Below are 12,357 nucleotides of genomic sequence, written 5' to 3' on the forward strand. Positions count from 1 at the left end.
GGAAAAGGTTCAACATGAGTCGTTGATGCTGCAGAGCGGACTGCAGCGGGTGCAGAGGAGCAGGAATGGACGGTCGGATATATGTAGATCTGGTGACGGGCGGGACTGGGATTTGAAACGCTGCGGTCAGGCGGGGAAGAGACGAGAAGATGGATTTGTCAACGATGGCTGCAAGTAGGTGGCGCTGGAGGGGGCAGGTGGGACGCATCAGACCGATGATGCAATTGTCAAGCGGATGCTGCGATTCGCCAGGTGCCTCGAATGGAGTTCCTCGGTAACGTACCTGATGTATATACGTACTTTCCCCTCGAGCTGGTGCCATTGGGTTCTCGGTGTCGCATGCACGTCCGGGATGGAGAACTCGGGAACCCTCCAAGAGACCAACTGTGAACTGCAAAGGCGGAAGTTGCCACAGTTTAGGTTCAATTGACCATCTGTTGGGCCGTACTCTTGCTGTCAACCTGTTAGCATACACGGGAAGCTCGTGAGAATCGCGACGAGGCGAAAGGACCTCAAACATAACAAGAGGTTAATCTAGTCTTACTTACAGAGGACACTGTTTGCCTCTCATCAATCCATAACGTTGCTTCTTACCCAAATATTTGAGTCGCGAGAATGGGTACAGGGTAGCAAGCCGTGGCCCTCTGACCAGGACTGATTCGAAGCGAAGCATCACCGAGTCATTTCGCTCCTACAAATAGAACAGCATGGAGGCCCTGTAGAAAAAGCTCCCCTCGAGGTAAGTAGACCTCTGGGCGCTCACGGTTCACAACATCTTTGCATCAGGGCCCGTCTTTGTCGAGCTTCAGAAACTTACATGTTCACCGCCTGTCATCACCTGACTTTGGCTGGAGTCTGGACCCAGTTGCTAAAAGCCTTGAGCCTCGCCGCCTCGCCCGGGTCAGCCCAAACCTTAATGCCAGGGGAGGATTCGCCAATTCGAGCTCTCTCTCCAGGAACGTTGCAGACATCCCCTCCCAGGACGTCTACAGCGCTGGGCCAATCTTCAGAACCGTGCAGACAGCCATTCGATCGAGAAAGCACCCGATTTTGGAAACATCTCCACCCTCCGCCATAGATTCAGGATTTGGACGCCGCCCACCGACGACGAACTACTGCCGCGGTCGCTAGTGTCTCAAGTGCCTCTCGAGAAACGCTTCGCACTCCACCGGCAATACAAAAGGCCTTTCGTTGCAGCCTCACATCTGTCCTCGAATCGAACCATTCGCCGAAACCAAGGAAGAGGTGTCCTTCATTGGGCCATCCTCACCAACCGACGACAAGGTGGATTCCAGCCAAGGCATCGCGGCATCGTCTGGTGCCCTCCAAAGTCTAAGCTGGTACCTCAACGGCACGTTAGCCAACCTCTCAACCGCCTTCCAGGGATCCAACGGATATATTTCCGAGACCTTGGGCATCTCCCCTGGTCTTGTGTACAGCATCCTCGCAGCTCTTGTTGCTCTGCCTTTCACCATGTCGCGATATGGCTGGTCCCTCAACCGCGAGCAAAGCTCGCCGTACGGCTCCGTGACAGGCGGCGTCCCTGCCGTAACAGACGAAGACTTTAGCTACATTACATCACAAGACCTGGACGATCCTCCCTACCCCAGAGCGCGACCTGGCGGCTCCCCGCCAGAGGATGATGTGCTACTCATCAAAAACAAGGGCGTGACGTACCCGACGCATTTCCCGGCATACTCCATCGGGGATGGGAAGCTACGCGTAATGGACGTGCGGGAGCGCATCGGCCTGATGATGGAGTTGTCCGAGAGCGCGACTCGCCGCATCAAGCTTCTTTACAAAGGACTCCAACTTAAAGAACCCGCTGCACCTGTGCGGGACTACGGAGTGAAGAACAACAGCGAGTTGATGACGGTCATTGCAAACATCCAAGACGAGAGCAGCGCGTCCGAGGAGGAAATGGTCATTGTCAACGACAACCAGTCAGGCCGTCGTAAGAAGAAGCGATCCAAGAAGAAGGGATCCAAGGCCGATGGTGACACTGCCAGCAGTCCCCCTGATAGCACGTCCAATGCGGAAGCTAGCTCACCTACTCCCGGTGCCGGCCTCATGAAGAAGCTCGACGAGCTGTCGGATGAATTTTCCACCAACTGGCTGCCTCTCTGCGACAGATTTATTGCATCCCCACCGAGCGATCCCAAGAAGCGCGAGGAAGAGCACAGAAAGTATTCCGAGTCGATTATGCAGACTATCCTCCTCAAGTTAGATGCAGTGGACACCAGAGGCATCGCAGAAGTGAGGGCGAGAAGAAAGGAAGTGGTGAAGAAGGTTCAAGAAACATTGAAAGCATTAGATGCAGCAAAGGCTTCCTAGAACGAATTGGTTGTTCACAGCTATCTTTCGTTTTGAAAGCCGCTTTTTACGAAGACACACATGAGAGCTAGATTTCACTGGCGTTGGGAACCCCTCTGACTTTTGCGGACCAGATTTGCATCACTACAAGACTGACGGGACGAAATGCATGACATGAGATGGAATTTTGCATTACTGCGGGTTGCGGAGCCTTTGTAATAGTAGCTAGATGTTTGGCGAGATAGATCATCGCATCAGGTGTGGTAGAAGCTCTTGGATGCGAACGGTTCATCGTCCGCACTCTATATGAACGTTGCATTGGGCAGATTCTAGAGCGCGGAATTCTCTTCATGCAATGGACCGTGCATTGGTGAAATTGGCATGCTCAATTATCATATCAAGATATCGCCAATTGGGCCCCCAAGGTACGTAAACGCCTGTCACCGGATCCCGAAGCGATTCCTCTCCAAAGGTACATCGAACATCATCACTGGTCATCGATGACCGGAAGACGGTTCACTTGGTGTGATGAGATCTGCATCCTCTTATTGCATCAACCAGACGGTGATGGCACGGCAGAGACATTCCGTCAGGGGATTTTCTGTACAGTTCTTGGGGGGTTACACGCCCAAAAGGCGCCGTGCCACGAGCATCACGTGATCACGCCGGACCTCCCTCCCAGCCTCTTTTGGGCAGACGGCAAAATTTCGGCCACGGCGCAATAGGTCTCGCAGCCCTAAACAGCGTCGGTGCTGTGAGCGGTGTTCGCTTGCCCTCAAAAGCCGCTTGACCACATTGAGTTAGCGTCTGTTCTTGCAAAGGCACAACGAGCCCTCGAGCGGAACTTGGATTTTCTCGCCAGTCAATCACCACCGCGACCACTTCACCATCCCAGGGACGACTAACCCACAGCAGTCACAGCAGCAAATTCTCGCCGGTCCGGTTGGAGAATTTGTGCCTCTTTGTCGTCGTCTGAGCAGCCGCCTTCCTTTCTTTTCACCCAGTCACATAAAGGAGAGTTGGAAACGATGTCGTCATTCGAGCCGGTTGTGAGTAGAACACCAACCATTACTGCCATGTGTACCCCCGTGTCCGGTGCAGTTCGAGAGGCGTGATGATGGGACTCGGGTCATGGACGCATGCGCAGGCACATTCGGATCGGGGACTCGGGCGAAAAGGTTTCGGGACGGGTGTGCCTGTTGCACCGCGATCAGTTTCGAGACTCCGGGGGTGGTGGAAATCATTTTGAGGGCGTGACGAATGGACGTTTGGACGTTTGGACGTTTGGAAGCTGACTGGGCTGCTTCGTTCTAGGTTGTCATCGACGGCAAGGGCCACTTGCTGGGCCGTCTCGCCAGCATTGTCGCCAAGCAGCTCCTCAACGGCCAGAAGATCGTTGTTGTCCGCTGCGAGGCTCTCAACATTTCTGGCGAATTCTTCCGCGCCAAGCGTACGTGACATCTCCTCCCCCTCTACGACGCGAGAGGAGCCCTCCTCCGCCACGGCGTCTCGACCACGACGTGATGCCGCAAAAGACCGCTTTTGACATTGACTAACCGTCACACAGTCAAGTACCACGCCTATCTGCGAAAGATGACCCGGTACAATCCCACCCGCGGTGGTGAGTTGCAATCAATGTTGAGCGATACGTCGCGCGACGACGCACGCGAGTTAACCCGAGCACAGGCCCGTTCCACTTCCGCGCTCCCTCACGAATCTTCTACAAGGCCGTCCGTGGCATGATCCCTCACAAGACCGCTCGAGGTGCTGCTGCCATGGAGCGCCTCAAGGTGTTCGAGGGTGTCCCCCCCCCGTATGACGTCAAGAAGAAGATGGTCGTGCCCCAGGCCCTGCGTGTCCTCCGCCTGCAGCCCGGCCGCAAGTACTGCACTGTCGGGCGTCTGAGCCACGAGGTCGGCTGGAAGTACCAGGATGTTGTCGCTCGGTATGTCCACGCCCGCCGGATACACTGGAGAGGCCCACCGTCGAAGCCACAGGCGGTACTGACGAGACACGCACAGATTGGAGGAGCGGAGAAAGGCCAAGGGCGCCGCCTACTACGAGCGCAAGAAGGCTGCCGCTCGACAACTGTCCGACGCCAAGAAGAAGGCTGCCGCCAAGGTCGAGGCGGGGACGGCGAAGGCCCTCGCGGCTTACGGCTACTAAACACAGCCGTATTTCTACCCTCGGACCGTGCCATGACGACGGCTGGGTCTAGGTGGGAAAAAAACTTCGCATTGTCTTTGTCGTTTTCTCGTGCGGTTCATTAGATTGGCGCGGCGGTTCACAAACGGATTACACTTGATTTGCCGAGTGCTGGCAAGGGATGGCAAAGCTATAGGGACAGGTGGCGGATGGCTGTTCTAAACGTTCTACATGGATTGTCGCTCGTCGAATGAGAAGATGACAAGAGAAAAACAAAAAAACACCGATGCCCAAAACAAATAAAGCACAGGAACCGAAAGAATTCTTTCCCGCATCCTCTTTTGCTTCTCTTACCGAACGGTAACATACTACACATTTACATGTCTGCGTGAGGGAACACCAGTTGATATGGGGGGGGGGGGGTGCAATGTTCTTTTCAGGTTCATGCCACTGTTTGGTTTGGTTTGGTCATTCGGGTCAAGACGACCCAGGACCGAGGAACAACGCTGCTTTCCAATGTCGCCCATGCTGTCAGGCCCAAGGAAGCCAATCTTGAATTTCCAAGATGGAGTCTGTGAAGATAAGATTGGGGAGTGCGAGGAGGGCACGGCGGCTGGATCATGTTGTCTCTGCTCTCGTCATGCCTGGGCCGAAGGTGTCGTATGTAGCATCGTGCACCATGGGAGTGGGTTTTTTTTTTTCGCAAGACAATATAATGGGATGCGGGATCCTGTGTCCCCCTGGGTGACTTGTGGGTGTGGTTCCGACGCGCCAGATCTCCAGAAGCGCGGGTTTTCAGAGTACGTAGGACGTAAAGTAAGCAGGACGTGGTTTTGCCCTGTTCCATTCGCACGATGTCTTGTCCGTGGGAGTCGTCGCCTCGCCGGCCCCACGGTCATGTGCTGATTGCCACCAAGGACCCACCCAATAAGTAGTTAATTACTCCGTAAGCCAAACTGAAACTTGTCCTCGTCGAGTCAACGCAGCCGTCTGCAGATGACATCCAAGCTCTCCGGTGCTCTCTGGCGCTGAAAAAAACCAGCCATAAATCCATCCCCCGACCCCCACGCCGCCGCCCAGAGACCATTCTTCGTTGTTCTTTTCTGAAGAAGACAGAAACAAGACGGACGAGGCAGGAAGAGAACCAGGCCGCCTCCCGCAATGGCAGACCTCGACCACTTCGACCTCCTCCCCATCCACATGGACGCGCAGTCCAAGGCCATCAGCACGACGACGACCCCGACGAGCAAGCAGCCGCGCGGCCTCGCCGCCGAGCTCGGGGCGCTCAACGCGCTGCACCGCGCGCTCCTCGGCCTCGACGGCCCGTCCAACGGCGTGCCGCCGCCGCCCATCCCCGTCAACCCCAAGCGCAGCGGGCAGGTCAGCAAGCTCCGCGACAACGGCAACGCCGACTACCGCAAGGGCAAGCACGCCAACGCCGTGCGCCTCTACTCGCTCGGGATCCAGATGGCGCTGCAGCGGCCGCTCTGGGAGCCCGCGGCCCTCGTGAGGGAGGAGGTGTCGGGCCTGCTGGCAAACCGGGCCCAGGCGCACATGGCGATGCAGAACTGGCCCGAGGGCGCCGTCGACGCGGAGGCGAGCGTCGAGGCGAGGCGCGTCGGCAACGCGAAGGCCTGGTGGAGGAGGGGCAAGTGTCTCATGGAGATGGGGAGGCTGGAGGAGGCGCGCGACTGGACCAGGCAGGGGCTCGAGGTGGAGGGCGAGGAGGGCGACCTGGTGTCGCTGCTCAAGGAGATTGAGGCGCTCGTCGAGAAGCGCAGGGCTCGGTGATATGTGGGATGACGGGGCGAGGCACAGGTTGCGCTGCCATGTCTACGCGCTTGGAGGGGATGCCTCCATGCCTCCGTGACTCCATGCCTCCATGCCTGCACGGCAGCAGAGGCCGTTGCGCTCAAAAGAGAATCATGCACATCCAGAGACGTGCGCGGCGTCGACGAGCGGCGTGGGGGGCCGAAAGATAGCACCTTTGCCTGCGCGGGACAAGACAGAGGGAGGAAAAAGAAACCAATTAATAAAAACAGCCTTCAAGGGCATTCCTTCTTTCCCTTTCCTTCTGTTCTGGCCCCGACTCGCTTTTCTTCTTCTTTTCTCTCTCTAATGCCTTGCAACACTTTGGGCTTGGTCTGCTTTAAAATTGTCTCTGCAGCCTCTTTGCTGGAGGTGCACCAACGACCCGAGTAAATGTGATAAATTCGAGACAGGGCCAGGGATAGCCCATTTTGAAGCCAAGCTGATTTGTGCCCGCGCCCGCTCTCACGTAAATCGAATCTGCTACTCAAGCTAATAACGTTACCTAGGTACTTAATGAGTGCTCACTCAGAGGTACCTGGGTATCGACCGAGGGAGGTAGTTCAATGCCCAGTGCCTGGATGCAGCGTCATTTCCACATTCCCAGACGTCAACTGGCCGCCCTCGCATGGATGCTACGCAGCGTCCATCCATGGTGTCATTTGTCCCAGAGGTCCCTTCACGCGGCATGCAATAGCGGTGTACATGTGGAATCATCTTGGTTGAAATTTACTCTGCTTCTTTTCGTACCCGCATCCTACTCTCATTGTTGGGTATCCCTAAAAACCCGTCGAAAGACACGCCTAGAACAAAAGCACAAGACAGCTGTGAAAACGAATGGGCAAAATAAAATAAAATGAATAAATAAAAGGGCAGGCTGAACCAGTAGACTGAAACCATCCAAGCCGTCGCTCTGGTCGTTACAATACACCAGCCTGCTTTTCTTTAGGCAGACCCTAGCGTATCTAAAGGAGAATCATGCATCAGGAAAAAGAGCTAGCAACGCTTAATATGACACCGTTGATTCGTGTCCTTGATCTCATTCATCGAACGGCGACTCCCGCTTTGCTTTTTTGCCATGCGCTTCCTTGGGCCTTTTGCCGACACAATTGGTATCCAGAGACTGGTCCAGTCACGAGCCGGAGAGGTTGTGAAACTGGAAATAGTCGACAACTTTCGTGCAACGGGAAAGGAGGTATAAAGTGTCTAGACGAAAATTTGTCTCCCGCTGCGGCGCTCAAGCCGGACGTATGGCGGGAATGATTGCCGTGGGTGTAAAAAAGTCCAACAATGGTGCTTTTTGATAGCGAAAAGGCGCCACTGCTGTTGATATGTCGCCTGCCCCGAATAAATGAGATTCCTCTCGTACTGTCCTTGGAAAGAACAAATGGTGATTTATGCCTTTTCGCTCAGTGCCGTCTTTTCAACCATGGCAACGTTGACGGATCCGTTTCGGCGCGGGCGCATAACAGCGTCCTGTCCGCTCATGCGTCGGTCCAGAGCACGGTCGAGTTTGGCACCCAGAGCCAGCTTGCTCATATTGTCCGTCTTCTCGTCACTGAGCATGACGCGCTGCAAGGACAGAGCCTTGTTCTCCATGCGGTCGAGGTTCAGGGCAATTTCACGGATCTCGGTCTGGGCCGAGTCAGACGTCTTGATGGTGGGTGCGAAGGACGGCGTCATACTGTAGGTGCTGAAGCGCACGGAAGTTCTGGCCTGTCGTCGAGACATGAATTTGTTAGTTTACACGGAAGATGTTTGGCAGAGCGGCAGCAGAGGAGGGAGAAGGAAGAGAAGTAGTGTGTGTGTGCGCGCGCGTGCGTGGAATGAGGCACATGCCCCATGACTAGCAATGGCGCGTGCTCAATGATATAACAAAAGAAGCCAAGCTTCAGCAGGCTTTGTTTCACGTGGGCTTTCGGGGCGGGAATGCAAGGCACGCACGAACCAGAGTGCGACGTGGGCTCTTTTTGGGTTTTTGGGATGGGCGTTTCTTTTTTTGGTGTTTATTTGCAGCTCGAGCAAAAAGGAAAAAAAAAAGGGAGAGAGTGCAGTGAGAGGGAGAGCAAGACGGGCAAGGAAAAGAGAAGCAAGTCAAGACAACCTGTCAAGAAGCAAAAGAAGAGAGCAGAAAGAAAGGCAGCCAGGCTAAAACAAGACACACGTACCGACGGGGCCATCATAGGGCGCGACGAGTCGAGCGAGGCGGGCATTCTGGCCAGCGGAGGGAGGACGGGCGCAAAGTGGTGAAGTTCAGGAATCAGAAGTGGATGCAGAATGCAACACGGTGGGTGGGGTCGGGGGAAGGAATTTTGTCGAATAAAAGCCGAAAAAGGAGCGATGGTATCCTTCCTGGAGCCGGACAGGTTTGCTTCGACTCCCAAGACTGAATTGAGTTGCTGAACGCTGCTCGCTCCAGGTCGCGGGACGCGGGCGAGGCAAGCAAAACGTAAGAGCAGGCACGGCACGCCTAGTCGCAGCTTGGCTGGTCGTCTGGCTCGGACTGGGCAGTTTGACCGTCTGCACTGAATCCGAGGCAGATTGACAAAGCGCGGTCAGATCAGGGGCGGCGACGTGTATCAGGATGCAGGTCACCGCGTGGTTGGACGGTGGTGCAGGGAGTCAGGGACGAAGGAAAAGGCACCACGAGACGAGACGGGGCGGGACAGGAAAAGGTGGAAGGAAGCGAGCGCGGGCTATTGAGTAGAATAGAAATCCAGAACAGGAGCCGGGCAAGCCACAGGAGAGGCAGCAGCCGGAGGGGGAGGCGGAGCAGTGATGGGAGGAGGAGGAGGAGGAGGAGGAGGATGATGACGAAGACGAAGAACGAAGACGAAGACGAGGAGAGAGGACTTGTACGGATGATAAACCGACAACAGACCAGTTGGCTCAATTCCACAACCCTGGACGTCCATCCAACTCGATGCAGCAATGCACGCGGCCAAGGCAACGTTGAGAGCCCGGTGAGAGGTGAGCGGCGGGGAGGGGAGGCCTGGGCCTGCAACAGAGGTGGATTGACCACGCGGCACGACATTCTGAAATGAGGGTGCAAGGAACAGCAAGCCGGGGTCGGTTTGGTCTTTGGTCTGATTATTCCGTACTTTTCGAGTACCTGACTGGAGATGGCAAGAAACGCTTTATTACAGTGCTTACCGATGTTGATCAGCAGGTTAGTGTCCGCAAGTACCCAAGTACCTAAGTACTTAGGTGCCCAAGGTACCTAGGTACCTAGGTACTTGATGTATTCCAGGTACTGGGTGCCTAGAGTAGAAAAGGCATGCATTAGTAAGTACTTAGGTGTACTTGGCCGGTATCCAGGTCCAAGTACGTCACGGCTTGGGCCAGTAAGCGGCACAAGTGCCTCAGCTGTCAATCGCTGACAGTTTCTCACTCCCAATATTGTGCACAGCCTGGTTGATCATCACGTTGGCCTGTGGGACTCTGGTTTGTTCTAGTTCGTAGTTTGGGCCTGACGCCGGCGTTTAAAAACCTTGGCTGTGCGGCAGCGTCGCGTGGACGAAACGATTTATCAAACGTTTATTCTGCCACGTAGAAAAGGCGGTGCAGCCGTCGTGGCGATGCACAGATGCGAATGCGAATGCGAATGCAAATGCAGCAGCCAATGGGAGTGCGAATGCAGAACTACCTCCAATAACCTCGGTACCTGAGCAGGTAAGAAGTAGGATGCAGATGCAAATGCTCTGCGCCTGCCGCGAGTATACTTGGCACGTGGTTTCGCTCTGCCATCCGCGCCAACCTGAGAAGGAGCATTCCTAGTTGTGGATACATCCTGTCGCAGCTTCCTTGATTGACTTTCGTCAACCCCCGTCTGACCACCGTGCAGCTCATCAGCCGCTCATCCACGTTGCCACTTCATTCCATCCCTCCCTCCATCCTCCATCCCTCCTCCCGTACGCACGGCCGGCCAACGCCGCCATCATGTGAGACATGGGAGCCTGGCTTCACGCTTCACGCCGCGTCACGCCGCTTCACGCTGCCGACTACGGAGCTCCCTCTGCCTGGAAACTTGGCTGCCAGGAACGGCCGGGTCCGCACGTGGCTGGTTTGACAGGGCCGGCCGCCATGCCGTGGGTCGGACTCATTATAACGATACGGAATCCAGGATATTACGACACACCTACTTGTTACATGGGTACTTCAGTATGGAACTACACTCAATGCCGTCTACTGTTCCCAAAGCTGAAACCCAAAGGCCTTGTCTCCTTTCTTCCCTTGTAGATCTGCCGCTGACTAAATTCCCTTTCCACCGACGGATTTTATGTGCCCATGTGCCTCAAGCAGGACTTCTCATCAACAAGGAAATATAAGGCTCTTCTTCGGATGTCCCAAGCAAAGCAACCAGCGGCACACACGGAAATGAAATCCCACTCCGTCAAGCAGTGCCAACTCTTTCACTTCATCATGCTTGCAATCTGCCTATCCTGTGGCCCTCAGTTTTCTGATACAGCTCGCGAGTCAGCGGCGTCGTCGTCCCGTACTGATCACAACCGACTCCATCCAACTCAACATGACGTACCTACTGCTGTGCACTCATCACAGCACATGTGGTCGCAAGTACAACCCGCCTCTTCCTTCTCGTTCGCATCATGGCTGCCTAGCTTTCGTCGCAGGCGTATGACTGGCTGGTTGCACCAACCCCGTCGATTTGGTCCCCGATGACATTTGCAGCATATCCAGGTCCCTCCCTTGGCCTTGAACCTGCATTCTGCCAATGGACACCCTGATTTCAGCTCTCGCATGTAGGTGCCAAACGTGACATTGCCGCACCGCATTGATTCTCCCGTCGTGGTGTTGAATGTCGCAGAACGACAGTAGTTCCATAGTATAGAAGTGTGTCCACAAGGGTGAGTTCGAGGGTGTCCGCTGCACATTTTTCTAGCCGTGCTTAACCCCGAATGCGGCATGTATCAAATGAAAGTGAAATCCTCAATGAATCTGTTGGCTTGCCGGGATACTGATGCCTCTGCAGAAGACCCAGGATCGGAACAGGCAACATTGGGCTTTTATACTACTGCTCCGCCATGCCATCATGGGACCGTTCGACTACAACGCTGTCTGGTCCTTTGCGTCCAGGATGAATGTAGAGACCACTCGCCTCGTAGCGGCCCAGGTTGAAGACCGCCACAAACGCCACGTCGATTAACTCTCGCCGAATACCGGTCTGCGTTAAGCGATTACGCACAAAAAGAAGCTTCTGCATGCTCCCGTCGAGAATACACAGCATCGTCCCGAGTCCATGGTAGCGGCGGCCAGGGCTGCGACCAAGAAGCCGGAAAGTCGGGTAATGTCTCGGGAGAAACGAGCAGGGTTTATTTCCTCATTTGATGTGATTACTTTTTGGTGTTTTTAGGAAAGAGTACCAGAAAGAGACATAGTCTCGTGGGGAGACTGGTTGCACGGCATTCCCATACAAATGACTGTGTCCCCGGACAGAGATCCTGGAATCAGGTCAACAAGGAAAATGAAGCGCCGCCGTCTCGTGGTTCACGAAGAAACGGCAACATGAGCTTTGAAACCCCTCCTCTTTGCCAAGAGAACACACGCACACGCGGTCATGACTTGCCGATTACTCAACGTAGTTTCTCTGCAGGGAACTCTTGAACATGTTGGTTTCCTTTTTGCATAGACCTCCAGGAAGTGAAAAGAAGCATGATATTTGAAGCTGTAGACCAATTGACGAAGCCGACACCAATGCGTCGGTGCCGTAGGACAAAGCGGCTCCAACTCGCCTCATCCAGCGCCACTTTCCCGAGAACCAATCCCTCGGTATACGAGCATCGAGGATCTGGCGCCACCTCGTGTGGGTGTGGGAGACGGAGATCTCGCAGTCTCAGATGCGCCAAGTACCGAAAAGATTCGGACTCTTTGCGGCCGTCGTGACCGCGACCTGGGCAGCTCCCCGGGAACACCTGCGACGTCGTCGTCGAACAAGACGGCCGACGCAACCCTCTTGGACCCATCGCCGCTTGATTCGAACCGCCAGCCAGAGAGAGAGGACAGGCACCCCGAGCGTGATCTGGTCCTGTCGCCGTACCGGGCGCCACAATCTTCACCCACGACACCATTCAG

At 55.1% G+C, this 12,357-nt stretch overlaps 4 protein-coding genes across 4 annotated transcripts; 3 read left to right on the forward strand and 1 right to left on the reverse strand.

Annotated features, from left to right (window-relative positions):
* Positions 1 to 1,473: 1,473 nt before the first annotated feature.
* MAM_04888 (BAG domain protein) lies at positions 1,474 to 2,334 on the forward strand (the record flags this gene model as incomplete). Its single annotated transcript, XM_040823686.1, has 1 exon — positions 1,474 to 2,334. One exon carries the CDS (start codon positions 1,474 to 1,476, stop codon positions 2,332 to 2,334), a length of 861 nt encoding a protein of 286 aa, XP_040678357.1.
* Positions 2,335 to 3,341: 1,007 nt separating this feature from the next.
* MAM_04889 (60S ribosomal protein L16) lies at positions 3,342 to 4,479 on the forward strand (the record flags this gene model as incomplete). The annotated part of the gene is made up of 5 exons (XM_040823687.1): positions 3,342 to 3,362; positions 3,628 to 3,763; positions 3,881 to 3,934; positions 4,000 to 4,258; positions 4,335 to 4,479. The coding sequence occupies 5 exons, from the start codon at positions 3,342 to 3,344 to the stop codon at positions 4,477 to 4,479; spliced, it is 615 nt and encodes a 204-aa protein (XP_040678358.1).
* A 1,140-nt stretch (positions 4,480 to 5,619) lies between these two features.
* MAM_04890 (tetratricopeptide repeat domain containing protein) lies at positions 5,620 to 6,249 on the forward strand (the record flags this gene model as incomplete). Its single annotated transcript, XM_040823688.1, has 1 exon — positions 5,620 to 6,249. One exon carries the CDS (start codon positions 5,620 to 5,622, stop codon positions 6,247 to 6,249), a length of 630 nt encoding a protein of 209 aa, XP_040678359.1.
* A 1,413-nt stretch (positions 6,250 to 7,662) lies between these two features.
* Positions 7,663 to 7,998, reverse strand: MAM_04891 (uncharacterized protein; the record flags this gene model as incomplete). Its single annotated transcript, XM_040823689.1, has 1 exon — positions 7,663 to 7,998. One exon carries the CDS (start codon positions 7,996 to 7,998, stop codon positions 7,663 to 7,665), a length of 336 nt encoding a protein of 111 aa, XP_040678360.1.
* Between the last annotated feature and the right edge of the window lie 4,359 nt (positions 7,999 to 12,357).

This window comes from Metarhizium album (genome assembly GCF_000804445.1).
Source record: "Metarhizium album ARSEF 1941 chromosome Unknown scaffold_11, whole genome shotgun sequence".
Classification (NCBI taxonomy): domain Eukaryota; kingdom Fungi; phylum Ascomycota; class Sordariomycetes; order Hypocreales; family Clavicipitaceae; genus Metarhizium; species Metarhizium album.